General features: G+C 48.5%; 1 protein-coding gene across 1 annotated transcript; it reads right to left on the bottom strand.

The window, feature by feature from the left end:
• Nucleotides 1-2,942: 2,942 nt before the first annotated feature.
• LOC143933373 (B-cell receptor CD22-like) lies at nt 2,943-26,741 on the bottom strand. Its single transcript, XM_077456241.1, has 4 exons — nt 26,680-26,741; nt 18,085-18,462; nt 8,569-8,862; nt 2,943-3,265 (listed from the first exon to the last, which is right to left on the bottom strand). Exons 1-4 carry the CDS (start codon nt 26,738-26,740, stop codon nt 2,943-2,945), a joined length of 1,056 nt encoding a protein of 351 aa, XP_077312367.1. The 5' UTR covers nt 26,741.
• Between the last annotated feature and the right edge of the window lie 46 nt (nt 26,742-26,787).

Genomic DNA, 26,787 nt, shown 5'->3' with positions numbered 1-26,787 from the left:
GGCGAAAGATTAGGTGTAGATATACACTCAGCAGATGTTGTAGATCCCCCTGCCTTATGACAGGAAGGATCATATATAGCAGGGATATGCAATTAGCGGACCTCCAGCTGTTGCAGAACTACAAGTCCCATGAGGCATAGCAAGACTCTGACAGCTACAAGCATGATACCCAGAGGCAGAGGCACAGGTTCAACGTGTGTAGGAGGATTTGTTTCATCTCTGTGTATCACCCGAGGCCATTCATTTCACTGAATATGTGTAAGGGTTCATAGCCACTTTAAAACAAGGGTTTTATATCTATTTTGCTTTTATTATATTAACATCACTGTTACCATTACATATACATTACATAAATACAGCTCAGTGTAATACTCACATATCACATTCAGATCTAGCTTGTCAGACTTTGCTTCTCCCAGCTTGTTACGAGCCAAACATGTGTAAGATCCGGAATCGTCTTCCTTTATATTGTAGATTGTGAACTGATTACTGGTGTGGTTATAGCACTCTGCCCCATCCTTCAACCAGACATAGAGGGAGACCGGGGGATTTGCTTTGGTAGAACATTCCAGTGTGATGTCCTTTCCTTCTATGGGTTCCCCATATTTCTTAATAACTGGTTTGTCAGGAGCATCTGAAAATATTGTAAATTATTACACAAAAATTTTCAGAAGAGGATAGGAGGGCACTACCGATGTCCATAGACTGTAAGTCTTTATTCACATTTAGCGTTCCGAGAATCGTGCCGCGCATATGAGCGCTTTTTGTACCACATGCATAGGGCAGTCCATTCATCTCAATGAGTTGCCCAATGCCCAACAAACATTACAAAAGTAGCTTGTGCACCTTTTTGAGCTTCAAGCAATTTTGTGCATGAAAATACAAGTCTTTTTCTGCTAAGTTTGGGCTGCCATTAACAAGGAATGGCATTGCAAGCACAACAAGCATTTATCGCTAGGCAAGATAGCGGCACCCGATCTGTAACATTGGGTCAGCTGATTTGAGGTTCCCTTGTTTGAAACATGTTGAGAAGAGAGATCAAAATTTGGCTGCTGCAACACATTAGAAACTGGGCTGAGTGCGAGCCAGGGATCGTGTGAAAGTCGGCTGCTTGCATCCTGGCTAGGGTTGCCCCCTTTTTTTCAAGCCAAACCCGAACACTTTAGCAGCAACATTTTCTGGGGGGGGGGGTATACGCTATAAGTTTGTAAAAGACCTGGGGTACTTTTGGTGGCCTGAAAGAGGGTAGTAATGTGGCGCATAGCTCGCCGCAGCAAACAGTGCGCGTGGCTGAATTGTGTTCTGCACGGAACGCAGGGGTCAGATATGTCCTGGGGAGAGGGCTAATGCTAGCAGGGGGTGTGGAGCGTTAGATATGTGCTGGGGGGCAGTGGCGGCTGGTGCTCAAAATTTTTTTTAGGGGGGGCGCAAACAAACTGACAAATTCTGGAAAAAAAACCATCAATTGCAGCCTCACTGTGCCCCATCAAATGCAGCCATTCTGCCCATCAAATGCAGCCACTGTGCCTATAAAATGCAGCCACTGTGCCCATTATATGCAGCCTCGGTGCCTATAATATGCAACCTCTGTGCCTATAATATGCAATCTCTGTGCCCATTATATGCAACCTCTGTGCCTATAATATGCAACCTCTGTGCCGATCATATGCAACCTTTGTGCCGATCATATGCAACCTTTGCGCCCATCATATGCAACCTCTGTGTCCATCATATGCAACCTCTGTGTCCATCATATGCAGCCTCTGTGCCAATCATATGCAGCCTCTGTGCTAATCATATGCAGCCTCTGTGCCAATCCAATCATACATCCTCTGTGCCCATCATTTGTAGCCTGTGCCTATATGTGCTGGGGGAGATTTGGGGGGGTCAGATATGTGCTGGGGGGGTGCGCTTTGCGAGAGAAGAGGGCCAGGACAAGGGGGAAGGGTGGGGGGGGGTAGGATATGTGCTGGAGGGGTCCTTTGGGAAGGAAGAGAGATAGTGCAAGGAGAGGTTGCCAGATTTCAAATCCAATCCACACTTCTAGTATTGTCTTCCCCCTGCCAAATCCCCCCCCCCCCCCCCCCAGCACATATCCTCCTAACCCCTCGATCACTCCACATATTTTCTACCTTTTCCTCCTTTCCAGCTGCTCTCCCCCCCTCCCTCCTCCATCTACAGAGCATAATAAAAACTTTCTACAGACCTGATATCAGTGTGTCCCTGCTCCCCCCCTCCTCCTTGTATGTGTACAGAACAGAGGAGGAGGAGGAGGGGAGGAGCTTTGATACACTGACACTCTGCTCAGCTTTGCTGAACCAAGCTGCTGTCAGGGAGAGGGGAGACATGTCACTCTCTCACCTCATATCGCTGGGAGGAATAGTAACCCAAGGGACAGGTAAAGGCAAGGCAAGGGCCTCATTTGGCTCTCAGGCCGCAGTTTGGAGACCCCTGCTCTATAGTGCATACTTGTCTCAATCCAGAGCACTAGTGCAAGTGTAATTTCTGTCTGCTACCTGTTTCCTCTGCTATCCACATGAGTCACTTATAACACGTTTTCCTGACACCAAGAGAAACATGGTGACAGGGGAGGGACTTCGAGCTGATTGACAGTCTCAGCTCTGTTCCTGTGTGCTATGTGAGGGGGGGGGGGTGGGGGGTCCCTTCCCACCAATCAGCTTTCATAGTTCTCCTCACTGAGCTCTGCAGAGTGTAACTTCAGCTCTCTGTCCCTTTTTTTTTTTTTGATAACTCAGACAAGCTTTATAAATCCTGTACTTTGAATGGCAGTATAGAAGAGAAAATGGCCGATAAAAAGGTACAACATGTGTAGGAGGATTTGTTTCATCTCTGTGTATCACCCGAGGCCTTTCACTTCACTCAATATGTGTAAGGGTTCATAACCACTTTAAACCGAGGGTTTTATATCTATTTTGCTTTTATTATATTAACATCACTGTCACCATTACATATACATGACATAAATACAGCTCAGTGTAATACTCACATATCACATTCAGATCTAGCTTGTCAGACTTTGCTTCTCCCAGCTTGTTACGAGCCAAACATGTGTAAGATCCGGAATCGTCTTCCTTTATATTGTAGATTGTGAACTGATTACTGGTGTGGTTATAGCACTCTGCCCCATCCTTCAACCAGACATAGAGGGAGACCGGGGGATTTGCTTTGGTAGAACATTCCAGTGTGATGTCCTTTCCTTCTATGAGTTCCCCATATTTCTTAATAACTGGTTTGTCAGGAGCATCTGAAAATATTGTAAATTATTACACAAAAAGTTTCAGAACAGGATAGGAGGGCACTACCGATGTCCAGAGACTGTAAGCCCTTGTACACACAATCGGAGATTCCGACTGAATGTTTCCGATCGGAGCGTTTTGTCGGATATTCCGACTGTGTGTGGTCTGCATCGGACTGTTTCCGTCTGAATATCCGTTGGACCAAATTTTCCAACTTGCCGGAAATATTTTCCGACAAAATGCTCCGATCGAACATACTCCGATCGTGTGTAGAGAATTCCGATCGGACAAAGTGCCACGCATGCTCAGATCAAATTCCTACATCAAAGCTATTGGCTACTAGCGTGAACGTAGTCCCGTCGTAACAAAATAACGTCATCACGTTCTGAACGATCGGATTTTCCGACATCTTCGTCCGACCGTGTGTATGCAACAGTTTCGGACAAAATCCGTCGGACAAAATCCGACGGATTTGGTTGTCTGAATCTCCGACCGTGTGTACAAGGGCTTAGTCTGTATTCACATTTAGCGTTCTGAGAATCGTGCCGCGCATATGAGCGCTTTTTGTACCACATGGATAGGGCAGTCCATTCATTTCAATGAGTTGCCCAATATAGAACAAACATTGCAAAAGTAGCTCAGGCACCTTCAACCAGACATAGAGGGACTAGGGGATTTGCTTTTGTAGAACATTCCAGTGTGACATAGAGACATAGATGGACTAGGGGATTTGCTTTTGTAGAACATTCCAGTGTGATATGTTAGCTCTCACATGGATGCACTAAGCAGGCTAGACAATGAGCCAAGAGGAGGTTGAAAAGAACAGCCAAAAGACCTGTGTAAGAAGGTAATGAAACTTTACAAAGATGGAAAAGGATATAAAAAGATATCTAAAGCCTTGAATATGCCCGTCAGTAATGTTTAATCACTTATTAAGAAGTGGAAATTTTGAGGATCTCTTGATACCAAGCCAAGGTCAGGTAGATCAAGGAAGATTTCAGCCACAACTGCCACAGTCAAATTTTTAATATTAATGCCAACATTTCACAATTTCTGCCAGGGTATGCAAATCTTTGAACTGTAAATAAGTGATAAATTGTCAACGCAAACGTCAATGCAAACAAATAAACAATAACCAGTAATATAGAGCAAAGGGGGGGACTGTTTAGATAAACAGACCCCAGACTATAAAAACATTAAGTGCCCGTTCACACAGGGGCGACGCGACTTGAAGCGCGACTCACAGACGCAACCTGCACATAACTTCAGCGCCGACTTGCAAAACGACTTTTGTATAGAAGTCAATGCAAGTCGCCTGAAGTCGCCCCAAAAATAGTACAGGAACCTTTTTCTAAGTCGGAGCGACTTGAGTCACTCCTATTAGAACGGTTCCATAGTACAGAACGGAGCGCGACTTGTCAGGAGGCTAAGTCGCCTGACAAGTTGCGGTAGTGTGAACGGGCACTTAGTGCCCAAAAAGTAAAATTAAATAAAGTCAAAGTCAAAACAAGTGCATAATGTTGAATAAAAAAAAGTGAATAAAATTGTGAATAAATAAAGTCCCAAAAAAATCTTTAGAATAATCCAGTGAAAAAGATTCCTCCTACACATATCGTATGGCGAAAGATTAGGTGTAGATGTACACTCACCAGATGTTGTAGATCCCCCTGCCTTATGGCAGGAAGGATCATATAGGGTTTGTAGGGTCTCCCCGACCTCCTTGGATCTATTAAGCAAATTCCTCCGATCTCCTCCTCCTCAAAGTAGGATGCATCTTCAAACGTGATGTCACCAGCGATATGAGTAGGAAAAAAGAGAGGACGGACTCCTCATAGTGTGAAACCGTAGGAGTAGTTTTATTAAAGCCTCAAATCACTACAGCAAGTAAATGATAAAAAACTATTTATGGACCTCCTATGCGAGCAACCGCAATAACCAGTGGAGGCTGTGGAAAACCACAAGACCCACACCAGAGTCAGCGTTCGTTCCACCAGGATGTGACGTAGAGCAACGTGCGTTCCATTTTTTACGCGTTTTGTCATGAAGCGTGATGTCATCAGAAACTCTTCTTTTTTCCTACTCATATCGCTGGTGACATTCCGTTTGAAGATACGTCCTACTTTTGATGAGGAGGAGATCGGAGGAATTTGCTTAATAGATCCAAGGAGGTCAGGGTGATCCCACAAGCCCTACTTATATGATCCTTCCTGTCATAAAGCAGGGGGATCTACAACATCTGGTGAGTGTACATCTACACCTAATATTTCACTGTATGATCCATGTAGGTGGAATCTTTTTCATTGGATTATTCTAAAGATTTTTTGTGGACTTTTATTCATCCACAATTTAATTTATACATTATGCACTTGTTTGGACTTTATTTCATTTTACTTTTTGGGCACTTTTTATAGTCTGGGGCAGAGTTTCTCAACTCCAGTCCTCAAGGCGCCCCAACAGGTCATGTTTTCAGGTTTTCCATTATTTTGCACAGGTGATTTGATCAGTTTTACTGCCTTAGTAATTACCACAGCCGTTCCATCTGAGGGAAATCCTGAAAACGTGACCTGTTGGGGCGCCTTGAGGACTGGAGTTCAGAAGCACTAGTCTGGGGTCTAAACACCCCCCCCCCCCCTTTTTGGTCTATATTACTGTTTGTTATTTATTTACTTACTATTTATTTAGTACATGCAATTCACAATTTAGCACTTATTTACCGTATGTGATCTTAGCACACTGCCCATTTCTATACTGGATTCAGGAAACGTGAAGATGACATAAAGAGGAGCTCCAGCCTCCTTCAGAAAAAATTAAGTCAGCAGCTACAAATACTGTAGCTGCTGACTTTTAATAATAGGACACTTACCTGTCCTGGAATCTGGCCATCACTTTGTATACGACAGGCAGGACGTGGTTGAATTATCTGTATTACACACTATGGAGCAGGGGTGTCCTGATAACAATGTTTTACCAAACAGGAAGTGAGAGGAACTCCCCAACAGAAGAACAGACAGAAATGCTTTTGTTTAGTAGGGTAGGGTAAGGTTAGAACCCCTATGATTTTTTTATTTCTAGTATAATAATCACTACAAGGGCTTATGCCATGGGCTTAACTAAAGGGGTCGCAATTGGGACATAGCCCCATGCTCCAGGAGCCTGTGTGGCTCCCTTGTACACCTGGATAGGAGGTGGGGAATGAGGGGGAACCAGGAGAGTACACAGGGGCCCGGGGGCAGCAGAACCCAGATAGGAGGGGGGAGGGGGGCATGTAGAGGAACCAATGCCCTTAATTTTCCTCCTGCAGCCACTGAAAGTCTGCTTCTCCTCCTCCCCCTCCCGCAGGCATTCAGTGGCTGCAGGAGAAAAAGGAAGGCCTCTGAAAAAAGTCAGGCTCTGATGTTAGATGAGAAGGCTTGGCTCGCAGCCTCCATTCTAATTCATCCCAAAGGTGTTCTATCAGGTTGAGGTCAGGACTCTGTGCAGGCCATTCATGTTCTTGCACCTCAAACTCGCTCATCCATGTCTTTCATAGTCATGTTGGAACAGGAAGGGGCCATCCTCAAACTGTTCCCACAAATTTGGGAACATGAAATTGTCCAAAATGTCTTCGTATGCTGAAGCCTTAAGAGTTCCCTTCACTGGAACTAAGGTGCCAAGCCCAACCCCTGAAAAACAACTTCACACCATAATCCCCCCCTCCACCAAATTATTTGGAGGAGTGGCCTAATACTTTTGGCATTATAGTGTTGATGAGTGAGTTTGGGGTGGCAGAACTTGACTGGCCTGTACAGAGTCCTGGCCTCAACCTGATAGAACACCTTTAGGATGAATTAAGCCCTTGTACACACGGTCGGAGAATCCGTCGGAATGTGTCCTATCGGACTGTGTTGTCGGATAATCCAACTGTGTGTGGTATGCATTGGACTGATTCCGTCGGAATATCCGTCGGACCCAATTTTCCAACTTGGAAATATTTCCCGACCAACTGGTTCGATCGGACATACTCCAATCATGTGTAGAGAATTTTGATCGGACAAAGTGCCACGCATGCTCAGATCAAATTCCTACATCAAAGCTATTGGCTACTAGCCAGAATGTAGTCCCATCATAACTAAATTACGTCATCGCGTTCTGAAAGATCGGATTTTTTGACAACTTAGTCCGACCGTGTGTATGCAACAGTTTCGGATAAGATCCGACGGACAAAATCCGACGGATTTGGTTGTCGAAATCTCCGACCTTGTGTACAGGGGCTTAGAGTGGAGACTGCGAGCCAGGCCTTCTCGTCCAGATCAGTGCCTGATTTCACAACAAATGCGCTTCTGGAAGAATAGTAAAACATTCCCATAGACACACTCCTAAACCTTGTGGACATCCTTCCCAGAAGAGTTGAATCTGTTATAGCTGCAAAGGATGGGCCAACTCAATATTGAACCCTAAGGACTAAGACTGGGGTGCCATCAAATTTCATGTGCGTGTAAAGGCAGATCTCCCAATACTTCTGGCAAATATATTTATATTTATGTATGTGTATATATATATATATATATATATATATATATATATATATATTTATTTATGTATGTATATATATATATATATATATATATATATATATATATATTTTTTTTTTTTATTTATTTATTATTTATTTAATGAGTGGACCAGTTGGTCCTTTTCTCTCCGCACTCTTCTATGTCTCTGTAGAAATACCAAAGGATTGGTATTTCTGTTCATTCAGTCCTGAGAGTTACAAAGCCCCAAAACACAGCGCAGGTCTATTTAGTAGGGTGGGAGACATGATTTGTGCAGAAAAAAAGCCCATGGATGACTAGATCTCCTTTTCCCATCAACACAGTCAGTATTGATGGGGGAATCCCTTGGGTGGCGCTATTGCATTCTGGCAGGAGGAATGGAGGGTGGGGGGCGCAGGGAGCCTTACCGGCCGGCAGAAGACAATGGTTACAGGCTAACGACTATAGCCACCGGCAATGATCAAATGTATAAAATACAGCAGGCTGGTTGTAACCAAGTCTCTCGATGGAATAACACTCAGCCTGCCCATAGATGGATCGAATCTTGGCCGGTCCCTACTGAACCGGCCACATTTCGATCCATATATGGCCAGCTTAAGAAACACCTGGCCCTGGTTCACACAGTAGAAAATAAAAAAAAGGATGTAATTTTGTGGCAAAATATGGTGGAATAAAGTGTTATTTGGGCAGGCTGTATACATAGGTACCATAGCATGTTGGTCTGGCCTTAAAATTGTCACATCTCAATCATTACAACACAAACACATAGATGGACTTACACATGACATTGAGCTGGACTGTTGTATTATCAGCTTCTCCGTCATCTCCATTAAGAACACATGTGATGTTCTTCTCATTGTCTCTCCATGATGGATGGAACATCAAGGTGCTCGTGGTTCGTACTTCACTAGTGTCACTTCTGATGTCTATTGTGCTGGTACCGTTTACGTCTTCAATCCAATGAAGACTAATGTTGTTGAAAGGACAGTAATAACTTATTGAACAAGTTAAAGTAACATTTTCCGACTCTTTTATTTCTGGCAGAGGGTTGATTTTTAAGGTTGCCCCAATATCTGAGGAAAATAAAAAGATTAAAGTGACTGTAAACCCTCAACCTTGTATAAGAACCCAGTTGGTTTAAAATAGAAAAGAAAGGCAGAACAGGATACTTTGTTATATAAGTACAGGTGCAATAAAAAATTAGAATATCATCAAAAAGTTCATTTATTTCAGTAAGTCAATTCAAAAAGTGAAACTCCTATATTCTATAGATTCATTACACACACACAGTGATACATGTCAAACATTTTTTTTTTTTTCATTTAGTTTTGAGGATTATGGCTTACAGCTAGTGAAAACTCAAAATTCAGTATCTCAGAAAATTTGAAAATTGCGAAAAAGTTGAATATTGTAGTCATGATGTCACACTCTAATGCGCCAATTAACTCAAAACACATGTAAAGGTTTCCCCAGCCTTTAAATGACCTCTCAGTCTGATTCAGTAGGATACTGTCAGAAACCATGAATCAGACTGAGACAGAAGTACAGTTAAGGCGGGAGTAAACCCGCCAACGTTTTTTTTTTTTTCTGACCTGCATGGGAAAAGTCATAATAAGCTAATAAATACTTACCTTAGAACGAGGCCCCCGACATCTGGACCGGTCCACGTCGGGGGAGCTGACATGTTTCCTTGGCGTGTCTTCCGGTTATCGCGGCTCCGGCACTGTGAGTGGCCGGAGCCGTGAAATCATCACTCCCGTGCATGCCCGCGGGAGATTTCTTTCCGGCAGGGTCCGGCGTCTGCCGGACATTCAGCTGAGAATCCCCTGTGCCCATGCGCCACTGCCATCAGAGGCACAGTGCGAGGGGAATATCTCCTAAACCGTACAGGTTTAGGAGATATTTTTTTTACCTGCAGGTAAGCCTTATTATAGGCTTATCTGTAGGTTAAACTTACAAAAATGACTATACGACCGCTTTAAATCACACTTGTTTAATAATAATAATAATAATAAAAAGGTAAACGTAGTCAAAACATAGTCAGAGTTCAGGAACCATAACGGATAGTCAGACAAGCCAAAATGTCAGGGAGCCGGAGGGAATGTCAGCCAAGCAAGTCTTTAACAGGAACACGGGAGAGCGTCTCTAGAGATGTGACCAAGGCGAAGGCAGAGATCATCTGGACTGGACGGCTTAAGTAGGCAGGACCGATGAGCAGGATCATCAACAGGTGAGTCACTGTGGAGAGATATGAGCTGGCAATTAGCCGACAGCTGAGCGGCCAGCTCAGAGAAGGAAGGGCTGAGCCCAGCCCTGACAGATACACAACCATGGCGAAGACTGCTGACTTGACAGTTGTCCAGAAGACAATCATTGACACCATCAACAAGGAGGGTAAGTCACAAAAGCTCATTGCTAAAGAAGCTGGCTGTTCACAGAGTGCTGTATCCAAGCATTTTAAAGGGTTTGTTAACCCATTTATATAAGCCCCTATATTAGAGGCTGGCATAGCACACTTGTCAGTAGTTTTCAAAAACGAGTGTTCTAAATACCTAATTTGAGCTGTCTTCAGGCCAGTCACATCACTTCCGGCTGCTTTACAGCTCCGATAGATTGCTTCTGCGGGAGAGGCCATGATTTCCCTCTGATGTCAGTCAGGGAGATCACGTGGCTGCTCGTCTCCTCCCCAAAAGCCCTGTGTGGGAGCTATAAAGTGGTCACGAATCATGTGACCAGCCTGAAGACAGCTCAAATTTGGTATTTAGAACGCTCGTTTTTTTAAAACTACTGACATAGTGTGCTATGCTAGCCTCTAATAGAGGGGCTGGCCCGGTGTTGGGCCAGAGACAGACACAGAAGGAGATGACAGGCTGGAAGGAGGGGCTGAGGGGGAGAGAGGAGAGCTGAGAGGACAGATACGTATGATGCAGGGACGTACTTTGACCACAGTGATCAGGGCAAAGCATCCCTAAATTTCCATGGTCAGCGTGGAGGGCATACAGGAAGTGGTAGGTTTAGGGTTATTTTTTTTACAGTTTAGAGGAGGGCAGAGTAACAAACACTTTCATAGAAAGTTGAGTGGAAGGAAAAAGTGTGGTAGAAAAAGGGTGCGCAATCAACGGGGATAACCACAGCCTTGAGAGGGTTGTGGAGCAAAGGCCATTCAAGAATTTGGGGGAGATTCACAAAGAGCGGACTACAGCTAGTGTCAGTGCTTCAAGAGCCACCACACACAGACGTATCCAGGACATGGGCTACAACGGTCCTTGTGCCAAGCCACTCCTGAACCAGAGACAACATCAGAAGTGTCTTACCTGGGCTAGGGAGAAAAGGGACTGGACTTTTGCTCAGTGGTCCAAAGTCCTCTTTTTTTCCTCGGATGAAAGTAAATTTTGCATTTGATTTGGAAATTAAGGTCCCAGAGTCTGAAGGAAGAGTGGAGAGGCACAGAATACAAGTTGTATGAGGTCCAGTGTGAAGTTTCCACATTCGTTGATGATTTGGGGAGCCGTGTCATCTGCTGGTGTTGGTCCACTGTGTTTTATCAAGTCCAAAGTCAGCGCAGACCTCTACCAGGAAAGTTTGGAGCACTTCATGCTTCCCTCTGCTGACCAGCTTTATAGAGATGCAGATTTCATTTTCCAGCAGGACTTGGCACCTGCCCACACTGCCAAAATTACCAATACCTGGTTTAACCACTTTCAGACCGGACCATTTTGCTGGTAAATGACCAGAGGTCTTTTTACACTTTGGCACTGCGCTGCTTTAACTGGTAATTGCGCGGTCATGCAATGTTGTACCCAAACAAAATTTGCGTCCTTTTCTTCCCACAAATAGAGCTTTCTTTTGATGGTATTTGATTGCCTCTGCGATTTTTATTTTTTGCGATATAAACGTAAAAAGACCGCAAATTTTGAAAAAAAATGATATTTTCTACTTTTTGTTATTAGAAAAATCCAATAAACTCAATTTTAGTCATACATTTAGGCCAAAATGTATTCAGCCACATGTCTTTGGTAAAAAAAAAGTCAATAATTGTATATTTATTGGTTTGCGCAAAAGTTGTCACATCTACAAACTAAGGTACGTTTTCTGGAATTTACGCAGCTTTTAGTTTACGACTGCCTATCTCATTTCTTGAGGTGCTAAAATGGCAGGGCAGTACAAAACCCCCCCAAATGACCCCATTTTGGAAAGTAGACACCCTAAGGAAATTGATAAGAGGCATGTTGAGCCCATTGAATATTTTATTTTTTTGCCTCAAGCGATTGAATAATGACAAAAAAAAAAATTTTTTTTTTTTTTTACACAAAGTTGTCACTAAATGATATATTGCTCACACATGCTATGGGCGTATGTGAAATGACACCCCAAAATAAATTCTGCTGCTTCTCCTGAGTATGGGGATACCACATATGTGGGACTTTTTGGGAGCCTAGCCGCGTACGGGGCCCCGAAAACCAAGCACCGCCTTCAGGCTTTCTAAGGGCGTAAATTTTTGAGTTCACTTCTCACTACCTATTACAGTTTTGAAGGCCATAAAATGCCAAGATGGCACAAAACCCCCACAAATGACCCCATTTTAGAAAGTAGACACCCCAAGCTATTTGCTGAGAGGCATGTTGAGTTCATGGAATATTTTATATTTTGCCACAAGTTGCGGGAAAATTACAAACTTTTTTTTTTTTTTTTTTTTTTAACAAAGTTGTCACTAAATGATATATTGCTCATGCATGCCATGGGCATATGTGAAATGACACCCCAAAATAAATTCTGCTGCTTCTCCTGAGTGCGGGGATACCACATATGTGGGACTTTTTGGGAGCCTAGCCGCGTACGGGGCCCCGAAAACCAAGCACCGCCTTCAGGCTTTCTAAGGGCGTAATTTTTTGATTTCACTCCTCACTACCTATTACAGTTTTGAAGGCCATAAAATGCCAAGATGGCACAAAACCCCCACAAATGACCCCATTTTAGAAAGTAGACACCCCAAGCTATTTGCTGAGAGGCATGTTGAGTCCATGGAATATTTTATATTTTGCCACAAGTTGCGGGAAAATTACAAACTTTTTTTTTTTTTTTTTTTTTTTCACAAAGTTGTCACTAAATGATATATTGCTCACGCATGCCATGGGCATATGTGAAATGACACCCCAAAATAAATTCTGCTGCTTCTCCCGAGTATGGGGATACCACATATGTGGGACTTTTTGGGAGCCTAGCCGCGTACGGGGCCCCGAAAACCAAGCACCGCCTTCAGGCTTTCTAAGGGCGTTACAGTTTTGAAGGCCATAAAATGCCAAGATGGCACAAACCCCCCCCCAAATGACCCCATTTTGGAAAGTAGACACCCCTAAATTTAGGGGTACACTAGTGAGACTAGGTAATAAATGGCGGGTGCCCTGAAACTATAAAAAAATAACTAACCAACCAGCGTCACCTGTAACAGTTATATGGTGATCACTGGTGAAAGGGTTAACTAGGGGGCAATTAGGGGGCTTTATGCGGTAGTATATGGGGGTCCCTGGCGCTATAAAAAGCTGCAGCGAACCTAAATACCTACCTGCCTAACTAGCGTCACCTGTGACACTAATACGGCGATCAGAAAAACGATCGCTTATTAGGCTGGGTTCACACTGGAGCGATGCGGGAACGCCACGAATGCGCGGCGGGTTCCCGCATCGCATGCCTCCCGGCGGCAGTTCACACTGCCCTATGCGAACTGCTGGGAGTGTCAGTGAAATGTTACTGACACCCCCAGATCAGTTCGCATATCGCAGTGCGATCTGCAAACTCGGATCGCATGGTGTGAACACCCATGCGATCCGATTCTGCTGCGGGCCAAAAAAAGGGTCCCGTGCGAATTTGCGGGGGGTGCGGCGGGTGCGGCGAATGGCTGAACTCGAATCGCACAGAGATCGGATGTGATTTGCACTGCAGTGCGGTGCGAATCACATCCGTTCTCATAAACCGCTGCAATGTGAACCCAGCCTTAGTGACACTGGCGACGGGGGGTGATCACGGGGTTAAACCTTTATTGGGGGGGTTAGGGGGGTACCTTAGAACTAAAGGGGGCTAACCCTAACTGCCCTAACAGTTATTAGTCACAAATGACACCCGCCGGGTGATCAGGGGGTTAAACCTTTATTAGGTAATAAATGGCGGGTGCCCTGAAACTATAAAAAAATAACTAACCAACCAGCGTCACCTGTAACAGTTATATGGTGATCACTGGTGAAAGGGTTAACTAGGGGGCAATCAGGGGGCTTTATGCGGTAGTATATGGGGGTCCCTGGCGCTATAAAAAGCTGCGGCGAACCTAAATACCTACCTGCCTAACTAGCGTCACCTGTGACACTAATACGGCGATCAGAAAAATGATCGCTTATTAGGCTGGGTTCACACTGGAGCGATGCGGAAACGCCGCGAATGCGCGGCGGGTTCCCGCATCGCATGCCTCCCGGCGGCAGTTCACACTGCCCTATGCGAACTGCTGGGAGTGTCAGTGAAATGTTACTGACACCCCCAGATCAGTTCGCATATCGCAGTGCGATCTGCAAACTCGGATCGCATGGTGTGAACACCCATGCGATCCGATTCTGCTGCGGGCCAAAAAAAGGGTCCCGTGCGAATTTGCGGCGGGTGCGGCGGGTGTGGCGGGTGCGGCGAATGGCTGAACTCGAATCGCACAGAGATCGGATGTGATTTGCACTGCAGTGCGGTGCGAATCACATTCGTTCTCATAAACCGCTGCAATGTGAACCCAGCCTTAGTGACACTGGCGACGGGGGGTGATCACGGGGTTAAACCTTTATTGGGGGGGTTAGGGGGGTACATTAGAACTAAAGGGGGCTAACTCTAACTGCCCTAACAGTTATTACAGTCACAAATGACACCAATGCAAAAAAAAAAAAAAAAAAAAAAAAATGACATTGGTGTCACTGTGACTGGGGGGCAGGGGTAATTGGGGGGGTGATCGGGGGGTAAAGGGGGGGTGTGAGTGTGCCTGGCATGTTCTACTGTGTGTGTGAGTGTTGGTGCAACTTACTGATCCGCTCTCCTCCGTGTCGGAACGAAAAATACCGACACGGAGGAGAGAATACATCACTTCCTCTCCTGTGTTTACATTACAGGAGAGGAAGTGATGTCACCGGGGATTTCTATTCGTCGGGAGCGATCGCGAGGGGGTGGCCATGAATGAATGGCCGTCCCCTCGTCCGGGATCGCTCCCGCACGAATACCGACCGCCGCAGGCACCGGGCGGGGGCCCGATCGGGCCCCCGACCCGCGGGAGGCAAGGGACGTACATGTATGTCCTTATGCCTGCCCGTGCCATTGTACCGACGTACATCGGCGTGCGGCGGTCGGCAACTGGTTAATGATCATGGTATCACTGTGCTTAATTGAGCAAACTCGCCTGACCCAAACCCCATAGAGAATCTGTGGGATATTGTCAAGAGCAAGATGAGAGACACCAGACCCAACAATGCAGATGAGCTGAAGACTACTTTCAAAGCAACCTGGCCTTCTATAACACCTCAGCCTCCATGCCACGATGCACTGATGCAGTAATTCATGCAAAAGGAGCTCCGACCAAGTACTGAGTGCATACTAGACATACTTTTCAGTAAGCCAACATTTCTGTATTAAAAATCTTTTTTTCATTGGTCTTATGTAATATTCAAATTTTCGGAGATACTGAATTTTGGGTTTTCACTAGCTGTAAGCCAAAATTTTCAAAAATGTAAAGAATGAAATGCTTGAAATATATCACTAATGTGTGTAATGCATCTATATAAAACATGAGTTTCACTTTTTGAATTTAATTACTAAAATAAATTAACTTTCTGATGATATTCAAATTTTTTGAGATGCACTTATACATAGATTGTACTTGATGGACTTGTCTTTTTTTCAACCTTACCTACCATGTCACCTACTATGTAACATGGTACAGCAGGCAAATATCAGGAATATGAATAAGAAATTTCAGGCATATGAAATGTTGGGTTTACATATTCTTTAACCACTTGAGACCCGCGCTATAGCCGAATGACGGCTACAGCGCGGATCTCCTTTGCCGGGACTATGTCTATTGACGTTGTCCCGTGCACGAGCGGCCTGCTCTGTGATCGGTGAGTCTATGAGACTCGCCTGATCACCGATCCGAGCAAGGGGTCGATCCTGACCCCTTATCATGTGATCAGCTGTCAGCCAATGACAGCTGATCATGTGATATAACGGAGCCGGTAATCGGCTATTATTCCTCCTCGCGCTGACAGCGCGAGGAGAAAAAAAAAGAGCCGATCACCGGCGGCCGTGATCGGGACATCAGTCCCGATCACGGCCAGCCCTGCCAGTGCCCACCTGCCCCCTGCCAGTGCCCACCTGCCCCCTCATCACTAAACATAATTAAAAAATAAGTGCCCCCCATCAGTGCCACCCAGCAGTGCCCACAGTGCCATCCAGCAGTGCCCATAATCTGCCTCAACAAAGGTGCTGTACCCCAGTGCCACATATCCGTGCCCATCAGTGTCATCTACCAGTGCCCATCAGTGCCCAGCAGTGCCGCCCATCAGTGCCCAGCAGTGCCACCTATCAGAGCCACCTATCAGTGCCACCTATCAGTGCCCATCAGTCCCATCTATCAGTGGTACCTATCAGTGCCCCTTAGTGCCACCCATCCGTGCCACCCATCTGTGCCACCCATCCGTGCCATCTTATCTGTGCCCATCAGTGCCGCCTTATCTGTGCCCATCGGTGCCGCCTTATCTGTGCCTATTAGTGCCGCCTTAACTATGCCTATCAGTGCCCACCAGTGCAGCCTATCAGTGCCCACCAATGCAGCCTATCAGTGCCCACCAGTGCAGCCTATCAGTGCCGCCTCATCAGCGCACTTCAATGAAGGAGAAAAATGACCTGTTTGCAAAATTTTATAACAAACTATTAAACATGATATTTTTTTTTTGCATCTTTTTTTGTTTGTTTAGCAAAAAATAAAACTCCGAGCTGTAATTAAATACCACCAAAAGAAAGCTCTATTTGTGGGAAAAAAATGATAAAAATTTCATTTGGGTACAGTGTTGTATGCCCGCGCAATTGTCATTCAAAGTGCATCAGCGCTGAAAGCTGAAAATTGGTCTGGGCAGGAGGGGGGTTTAAGTGCCCAGTAAGCAAGTGGTTAAAGTAGTTTTTATATTAATGAATTCTATACATTAAGGTGAAAAAACCTTCTGTGCTGCAGCCCCCCCCCCCCCAGACCCAACTACTTATTACCTGAACCCAATCCGTTCCAGCTATTTGGCTCTCCTCTTTGGACAGATTCATAGCAGCAGGAGCCATTGGCTTCTGCTGCTGTCAATTAAAATCTGTGACACAGGAGTGGGGGGAAGGGCTGAGCCCCGCTGTCCGTGTCAACCGATGCAGCAGCGGGACTCGGGAGTGAGCCCCTATGGGTGCCCCAATGAAAAGAAGCTTTCTGTGGGGGCACCCGATGAAAAGGTGGGACCTGGAGCGCTGGCAGAGGACCTCAAAAGAAGAGGATTGGGCTTGCTCTGTGCAAAACCATTGCACAGAGCAGGTAAGCATTTTTTTTTTAAATCAAACGTTTACAACCACTTTAAAGCGGAGGTCCGCCCAAAAAAAAAAAAAAAAAAAAACAGCAGCTACACATACTGGAGCTGCTGGCTTTTAATAATAGGACACTTACCTGTCTTGGAGTCCAGCGATGTCGGCACCGTAGCTGATGTTTCCAGCTGTCGAGTGCTGCCGCCGCCATTGTGGTTGAGGGTACCCGGCAGTGTATAAAGTAGATGCAAAGGTTACATAAAACGAGTGGCCCAATGGCATCCTCTGGCATTGACCATTCTCATGATTCAGTTTTTATTAAACTCACTTAAAGCGGTTGTATACCCGCTGAAGTTTTTTTTTTTTTTTTTTACTCACTTGCAAAGGAAAAGGCATAATGAGTTAGTATGCACCGCATACTAGCTCATTATGAAATACTTACCTTAGAACAAGGCCCCGACATCCGGCCCAATCCACGCCGAGGGAGCTGACATGTTCCCTCTGCGTTTCTTCCGGGTATCGCGGCTCCGGCCATTCACAGCGCATGCGCGCGGGAGATTTCTTCCCGCCAGGGACACAGACACACAGACATAGTAGTCCATTATGCTTTACCTTTACAGGGAGACGAAGAGGAAGTAACACCCATCAGGGTTTACTTCCTCTTTAAGAAGGACCTGTGGAGAAATTTTCTCTGTTGCAGTCAGCAAAAAAACATGCAAATTACTTACCAGATACTGCGACGGTTAATGTTTTTGACATCCACTTAAAACTTTTATTCTTACTCAACAGCCTCAGATTGTAAGTGCCTTCATCCTCTTTCTGAATATTTCTTATTACTATGGTGCAGTCCGTGTTTGACTTCCCTACAAACTGCACTCGTCCAGCAAACAAAGGGTCTACGTCATTCTCATCCTTGCTGTTGTAGACAGTCGTCCCATTAAATTCCTTATTAATTTTATCATATGTTGCGTTATAGTACCATAGAAATTTGTCAAAGTCATCTTTTGGTTTGTACTTGCATGGTAACATCGCACATGAGCCTTTCCAGACCTCAACTTTATCCAGGAGTTCCACATGGTTATCTCGAACTGTTCCATTGAAACAACCTGCAAAAATCACAGATATCGTGAGTTTTATTCAAATCCTTATTCCAACTCCTTAATGCCGTGTACACACGGACGGATTTTGTATTTTCCGACGGGAAGTGTTGGATGTGAGCTTGTTGTCGGAAATTCCAAACGTGTGTATGCTCCATCAAACATTTGCTGTTGGACTTTCTGCCAATAAATGTTTGAGAGCAGGTTCTCAAATTTCCACCAAACAAAACTTTGTTGTCGGAAAGTCCGATCGTGTGTACACAAGTCCGTCGTACAAAAGTGACGGTGTCAGTAGCTTTTGTTTATTTTAAATAATTGATTTTTTTTTTACAATTTAATTTGATTTTAATTTTTTTTTTCACAATGCATTTTGGGGGGAGGGGGTTGGGGAAGTGGACAGTGTTGGTAGGGCAGGGGAGAGTGGTGTCAGTAGTTTTTTATTTTATTTTTTAACACTTTTTCATTTTTTTTACACTATTTTTACAATTTTTTTTAATATTTTTTGGGGGGCTTTTGTGAGATGTCAGGGGTCTAAACAGACCCCTGACATCCCCCCTTTGAGACAGACAAAAGGACAGAGGACACACATTCCCCAATCCCTCGGCACTAAAGATGAAGGAACAGGAGACAGAGGCTCCTGTCCATTCATAAACTGAGCAGAGTAAGCACAGTTTACTCTGCTCAGTAATCACAGGACAAAGGAGCGATCTCGCTCACTGTGTCCAATAACTAGTTCCCCCTGCAGCCAGTGGGAGAGAAGAGGAGGGGAGCCGGCTGCGGGGGATGAGGGGGGCTGGAGGAGAAGAGAACGGGGGCGGAGAAGGACATAGAGGTGGCCGGAGGAGAACGGGGGCGGAGAAGGACATGGAGGAGGCTGGAGGAGAACGGGGGCGGAGAAGGACATGGAGGTGGCTGGAGGAGAACGGGGGCGGAGAAGGACATGGAGGTGGCCGGAGGAGAACGGGGGCGGAGAAGGACATGGAGGTGGCCGGAGGAGAACGGGGCGGAGAAGGACATGGAGGGGGCGAGAGGAAAGGGGGCAGAGAAGGACATGGAGGAGGCCAGAGGAGAACGGGGGCAGAGAAGGACATGGAGGGGGCGAGAGGAAAGGGGGCGGAGAAGGACATGGAGGGGGCCAGAGGAGAACGGGGGCAGAGAAGGACATGGAGGGGGCTGCAGGAGAATGGGGGCAGAGAAGGACATGGAGGTGGCCGGAGGAGAACGGGGGCAGAGAAGGACATGAAGGTGGCCGGAGGAGAACGGGGGCGGAGAAGGACATGGAGGGGGCCAGAGGAGAACGGGGGCAGAGAAGAACATGGAGGGGGCCAGAGGGGAGAGTGGTGTCCGTAGTTTTTTATTTTATTTTTTAACACTTTTTCATTTTTTTTTACACTATTTTTACAATTTTTTTTAATATTTTTTGGGGGGCTTTTGTGAGATGTCAGGGGTCTAAACAGACCCCTGACATCCCCCCTTTGAGACAGACAAAAGGACAGAGGACACACATTCCCCAATCCCTTTCTCGGCACTAAAGATGAAGGAACAGGAGACAGAGGCTCCTGTCCATTCATAAACTGAGCAGAGTAAGCACAGTTTACTCTGCTCAGTAATCACAGGACAAAGGAGCGATCTCGCTCGCTGTGTCCAATAACTAGTTCCCCCTGCAGCCAGTGGGAGAGAAGAGGAGGGGAGCCGGCTGCGGGGGATGAGGGGGGCTGGAGGAGAAAAGAACGGGGGCGGAGAAGGACATAGAGGTGGCCGGAGGAGAACGGGGGCGGAGAAGGACATGGAGGAGGCTGGAGGAGAACGGGGGCGGAGAAGGGCATGGAGGTGGCTGGAGGAGAACAGGGGCGGAGAAGGACATGGAGGTGGCCGGAGGAGAACGGGGGCGGAGAAGGACATGGAGGTGGCCGGAGGAGAACGGGGCGGAGAAGGACATGGAGGGGGCGAGAGGAAAGGGGGCAGAGAAGGACATGGAGGAGGCCAGAGGAGAACGGGGGCAGAGAAGGACATGGAGGGGGCGAGAGGAAAGGGGGCGGAGAAGGACATGGAGGAGGCCAGAGGAGAACGGGGGCAGAGAAGGACATGGAGGTGGCCGGAGGAGAACGGGGGCAGAGAAGGACATAGAGGGGGCCGGAGGAGAACGGGGGCGGAGAAGGACATGGAGGGGGCTGCAGGAGAATGGGGGCAGAGAAGGACATGGAGGTGGCCGGAGGAGAACGGGGGCAGAGAAGGACATGAAGGTGGCCGGAGGAGAACGGGGGCGGAGAAGGACATGGAGGGGGCCAGAGGAGAACGGGGGCAGAGAAGAACATGGAGGGGGCCAGAGGAGAACGGGGGCAGAGAAGGACATGGAGGTGGCCGGAGGAGAACGGGGCAGAGAAGGACATAGAGGTGGCCGGAGGAGAAACGGGGGCAGAGAAGGAAATGGAGGTGGCTGGAGGAGAACAAGGGTGGAGAAGGAAATAGAAGTGGCCGGAGGAGAAATGGGGGCAGAGAAGGACATGGAGGTGGCCGGAGGAGAACGGGGGTGGAGAAGGACATGGAGGGGGCCGGAGGAGAACGGGGGCGGAGAAGGACATGAAGGTGGCCGGAGGAGAACGGGGGCGGAGAAGGACATGGAGGGGGCCAGAGGAGAACGGGGGCAGAGAAGGACATGGAGGGGGCTGCAGGAGAATGGGGGCAGAGAAGGACATGGAGGTGGCCGGAGGAGAACGGGGGCAGAGAAGGACATGAAGGTGGCCGGAGGAGAACGGGGGCGGAGAAGGACATGGAGGGGGCCAGAGGAGAACGGGGGCAGAGAAGAACATGGAGGTGGCGGAAGAGAACGGGGGCGGAGAAGGACATGGAGGTGGCCGGAGGAGAACGGGGGAGGAGAAGGACATGGAGGTGGCTGGAGGAGAACGGGGGCGGAGAAGGACATGGAGATGACCGGAGGAGAATGGGGGCGGAGAAGGACATGGAGGTGGCTGGAGGAGAACGGGGGCAGAGAAGGACATGGAGGTGGCCGGAGGAGAACAGGGGTGGAGAAGGACATGGAGGGGGCCAGAGGAGAACGGGGGCGGAGAAGGACATGGAGGTGGCCGGAGGAGAACGGGGGCAGAGAAGGACATGAAGGTGGCCGGAGGAGAACGGGGGCGGAGAAGGACATGGAGGTGGCCGGAGGAGAACGGGGGGCGGAGAAGGACATGGAGGTGGCCAGAGGAGAACGGGGGCAGAGAAGGACATGGAGGTGGCCGGAGGAGAACGGGGGCAGAGGACGTGGAGGGGGCCGGAGGAGAACGGGGGCGGAGAAGGACATAGAGGGGGCCGCAGGAGAATGGGGGCAGAGAAGCATCTGTCAGCTAAAAGTCGATACAAAGGAGATCGGTGATCACAGCTAATCCCCGCTGCACCGATCATTCCCGGGAGATCAGGAGGCGCTTGCGGGTGTGCGGGAGCCACCGCAGAAATGCGTGTGTCTCCCACACCTTCCGGGAGACTTGAGATGTCTTCAGGGGCATTAGCCCAAATCACTTCTTCCACTTAAAGGTTTCTTTACAATGACCTTGCTTGCACAGTAGAACCCCACAGAGAGAAACGGGGGCGGAGAAGGACATGGAGGTGGCTGGAGGAGAACGGGGGTGGAGAAGGACATGGAGGGGGCCAGAGGAGAACGGGGGCAGAGAAGGACATGGAGGGGGCCAGAGGAGAACGGGGGCAGAGAAGGACATGGAGGTGGCTGGAGGAGAACGGGGGCAGAGAAGGACATGGAGGTGGCCGGAGGAGAACGGGGACAGAGAAGGACATGGAGGGGGCCGGAGGAGAACGGGGGCGGAGAAGGACATGGAAGGGGCCGCAGGAGAATGGGGGCAGAGAAGGACATGGAGGTGGCAGAAGAGAACGGGGGCGGAGAAGGACATGGAGGTGGCTGGAGGAGAACGGGGGCGGAGAAGGACATGGAGGTGGCCGGAGGAGAACGGGGCGGAGAAGGACATAGAGGTGGCCGGAGGAGAACAGGGGTGGAGAAGGACATGGAGGTGGCCGGAGGGGAACGGGGCGGAGAAGGACATGGAGGTGGCCGGAGGAGAACGGGGCGGAGAAGGACATAGAGGTGGCCGGAGGAGAACGGGGGTGGAGAAGGACATGGAGGTGGCCGGAGGAGAACGGGGCGGAGAAGGACATAGAGGTGGCTGGAGGAGAACGGGGCGGAGAAGGACATAGAGGTGGCCGGAGGAGAACGGGGGCGGAGAAGGACATGGAGGTGGCCGGAGGAGAACGGGGCAGAGAAGGACATAGAGGTGGCCGGAGGAGAACGGGGCGGAGAAGGACATGGAGGTGGCCGGAGGAGAGCGGGGCGGAGAAGGACATAGAGGTGGCCGGAGGAGAACGGGGCAGAGAAGGACATAGAGGTGGCCGGAGGAGAACGGGGCGGAGAAGGACATGGAGGTGGCCGGAGGAGAACGGGGCGGAGAAGGACATGGAGGTGGCCGGAGGAGAACGGGGCGGAGAAGGACATGGAGGTGGCCGGAGGAGAACGGGGCGGAGAAGGACATGGAGGTGGCCGGAGGAGAACGAGGCGGAGAAGGACATGGAGGTGGCCGGAGGAGAACGGGGGCAGAGAAGGACATGAAGGTGGCCGGAGGAGAACAGGGGTGGAGAAGGACATGGAGGGGGCCAGAGGAGAATGGGGGCAGAGAAGGACATGGAGGGGGCCAGAGGAGAACGGGGGCAGAGAAGGACATGGAGGTGGCCGGAGGAGAACGGGGACAGAGAAGGACGTGGAGGGGGCCGGAGGAGAACGGGGGCGGAGAAGGACATGGAGGGGGCCGCAGGAGAATGGGGGCAGAGAAGGACATGGAGGTGGCGGAAGAGAACGGGGGCGGAGAAGGACATGGAGGTGGCCGAAGGAGAACGGGGGAGGAGAAGGACATGGAGGTGGCTGGAGGAGAACGGGGGCAGAGAAGGACATGGAGATGACCGGAGGAGAACGGGGGCGGAGAAGGACATGGAGGTGGATGGAGGAGAACGGGGGCAGAGAAGGACATGGAGGTGGCCGGAGGAGAACAGGGGTGGAGAAGGACATGGAGGGGGCCGGAGGAGAACGGGGGCAGAGAAGGACATGGAGGTGGCCGGAGGAGAACGGGGGCAGAGAAGGACATGAAGGTGGCCGGAGGAGAATGGGGGCGGAGAAGGACATGGAAGTGGCCAGAGGAGAACGGGGGCGGAGAAGGACATGGAGGTGGCCAGAGGAGAACGGGGGCAGAGAAGGACATGGAGGTGGCCGGAGGAGAACGGGGGCAGAGGACGTGGAGGGGGCCGGAGGAGAACGGGGGCGGAGAAGTACATAGAGGGGGCCGCAGGAGAATGGGGGCGGAGAAGGACATGGAGGTGGCTGGAGGAGAACGGGGGTGGAAAAGGACATGGAGGTGGCCGGAGGAGAACGGGGCGGAGAAGGACATAGAGGTGGCCGGAGGAGAACGGGGGCAGAGAAGGACATGGAAGTGGCCGGAGGAGAACAGGGGTGGAGAAGGACATGGAGGTGGCCGGAGGAGAACGGGGGTGGAGAAGGACATGGAGGTGGCCCGGGAAGAGCACACAGAGCAGCTGGGGATGATCGGTGCGGCTGGAGGGACAACTGTGATCACCAAACTCCCTGTATAGCTTTTTAGCTGACAGCCGCAGGAGGGAGAGAAGGAGAAGCATCTGTCAGCTAAAAATCGATACAAAGGAGATCGGTGATCACAGCTAATCCCCGCTGCACCGATCATTCCCGGGAGATCAGGAGGCGCTTGCGGGTGTGCGGGAGCCACCGCAGAAATGCGTGTGTCTCCCACACCTTCCGGGAGACTTGAGATGTCTGTAGGGGCATTAGCCCAAACCACTTCTTCCACTTAAAGGTTTCTTTACAATGACCTTGCTTGCACAGTAGAACCCCACAGAGAGAAACAGGGGCGGAGAAGGACATGGAGGTGGCCGGAGGAGAACGGGGCGGAGAAGGACATGGAGGTGGCCGGAGGAGAACGGGGCGGAGAAGGACATGGAGGTGGCCGGAGGAGAACGGGGCGGAGAAGGACATGGAGGTGGCCGGAGGAGAACGAGGCGGAGAAGGACATGGAGGTGGCCGGAGGAGAACGGGGGCAGAGAAGGACATGAAGGTGGCCGGAGGAGAACAGGGGCGGAGAAGGACATGGAGGTGGCCGGAGGAGAACGGGGCGGAGAAGGACATGGAGGTGGCCGGAGGAGAACGAGGCGGAGAAGGACATGGAGGTGGCCGGAGGAGAACGGGGGCAGAGAAGGACATGAAGGTGGCCGGAGGAGAACAGGGGCGGAGAAGGACATGGAGGTGGCCCGGGAAGAGCACACAGAGCAGCTGGGGGTGATCGGTGCGGCTGGAGGGACAGCTGTGATCACCAAACTCCCTGTATAGCTTTTTAGCTGACAGCCGCAGGAGTGAGAGAAGGAGAAGCATCTGTCAGCTAAAAATCGATACAAAGGAGATCGGTGATCACAGCTAATCCCCGCTGCACCGATCATTCCCGGGAGATCAGGAGGCGCTTGCGGGTGTGCGGGAGCCACCGCAGAAATGCGTGTGTCTCCCACACCTTCCGGGAGACTTGAGATGTCTGTAGGGGCATTACTCCAAATCACTTCTTCCACTTAAAGGTTTCTTTACAATGACCTTGCCTGCACAGTAGAACCCCACAGACTTCTTAAAGGGTGTCTCTTAAGCAGCTTCTGTGTGAGAAAACACTACCATAGACAAGAGGTCTTTATTATCTTACTTCAGGGATCTCAAACTAGTGGCCCTCCAGCTGTTGCAGAACTCCAATTCCCATGAGGCATTGCAAGACCGACAGTTACAAGCATGACTCCCCACGCGTGGAGGTGTATTTTGGGCAGAGGTGCAATATATGTCAAAAATCTAAAGAACTGTGTCAGATCTCTCCCTGATTGAAATTTATCATCAAGGGATAATAATTGAATATTGGAGATGGACTACATGTTAGGATACAGACTTTGAATTTATGGACTGATTGCACACTATGAGTTCATGCATGATTAGTATTTTTTATCTGATCATCTATTGCACTTAATAATAATTTATTGTAAACGTAGTATTATGCGCTGTTTCTCTATTGATGGATTAATCTATCGTTTGTTGTAGTGATTCATTTTATAGATTTTTGTGATATTAAGAACAAACTTACAGACCCTATCTTTTTTGTAACTGCCTGTATATCTTATACAATGGGGCTCTTTTAACATGAAATTCTTGACAAAACAAGTTAGAACCTCTGTCAGGTTTTTATTTCTTGTGATCCCGATGTACACAAAGCAGCGCTCAAAACCTAACATAAGAGATCTCCCCGCCGTTGCCCAGAGAAGGGGGCAGACATGTGTGCACTAATACAGAAGTGTAAGTTGCTGTGCAAGGAAGGACGCCTCACAAACCAGCCCTGAATTGCGGTGTTAGCCTCGGCCGTCACTCTGGCTGTGCCCACTGACTCGTTTGACTCTGCACACCGTGGCTTGGTCACAGAGGTGTGTGGCCAGAGTGACGGATGAAGCCAACACCGCAATTCAGGTTTTTATTTCCATTTGGGTTCTTATTGGGGACATTTCCTTTTATTTCCCTTGTGGTCACTGGGACAGGAACATTGGGGACTTAGATATGGAAAAAAAAATATGATGTGAATTAAGCTCAGCACAATGCATATACACTATATAAACAATAAATACAGTAAATAAGGAACTGCATTTCAATAAAAACAGCACCTGCTTCTCTCTGCACCTGTATGCCCTTGTACACACGGTCGGACATTCCGACAACAAAATCCGTCTGATTTTTTCCGACGGATTTTGTCTGAAACTGGTGTTGCATACACACAGTAGGACAAGGTTGTCGGAAAATCTGATCATTCAGAACATGATGACGCTTGTTCGTTGCGGCTAGTAGCCAATAGCTTTGGTCTCGTAATTTGATCTGAGCATGCGTGGGACTTTGTCCGATCGGAATTCTCTACAAATGATAGGACAAAGTCCGATCGGACCATATTGTTGGAAAAAAATGTATATCCAGCTCTCAAACTTTGTTGATCGGACATTCCGATGGAAAAAGTCAGATGAAGCCCACACATGGTTGGATTATCCGACAACACGGTCCGATCAGACATTTTCCGTCAGAATTTCCGACCATGGGGCTAATAGGTAATTTACACCAGTGAGTGCTTTGCTTTCACTTACCTTTTAGAAATAACATTAAGAGTCCACAAGTCCATATGATCTTCACCCCCATCTTCTTCATAAACCTGAAAGAAAAATTCAGCTATCAATGTGTGCTTGAAAAAGGAA

Source organism: Lithobates pipiens, unplaced genomic scaffold (genome assembly GCF_037356315.1).
Source record: "Lithobates pipiens isolate NorthernLeopardFrog02 unplaced genomic scaffold, aLitPip1_a1.2 Scaffold_27, whole genome shotgun sequence".
In the NCBI taxonomy this organism is placed as follows: Eukaryota; Metazoa; Chordata; class Amphibia; order Anura; family Ranidae; genus Lithobates; species Lithobates pipiens.
The sequence above is the reverse complement of the archived record's forward strand: the minus strand, read 5'-3'. Positions and strand labels throughout refer to the sequence as shown.

Bases quoted from the DNA above. Each gene is read 5' to 3' on its own strand.
- LOC143933373 (XM_077456241.1), bottom strand. From the start codon at position 26,740: ATGAAGAAGATGGGGGTGAAGATCATATGGACTTGTGGACTCTTAATG. The intron at 8,863-18,084 runs GTAAGTAATTTG...TATTTTCCTCAG, and splicing joins ATTAACCGTCGCAGTATCTG to ATATTGGGGCAACCTTAAAA. The intron at 3,266-8,568 runs GTAAGTCCATCT...CAATATTTTCAG, and splicing joins AGTCCAGCTCAATGTCATGT to ATGCTCCTGACAAACCAGTT.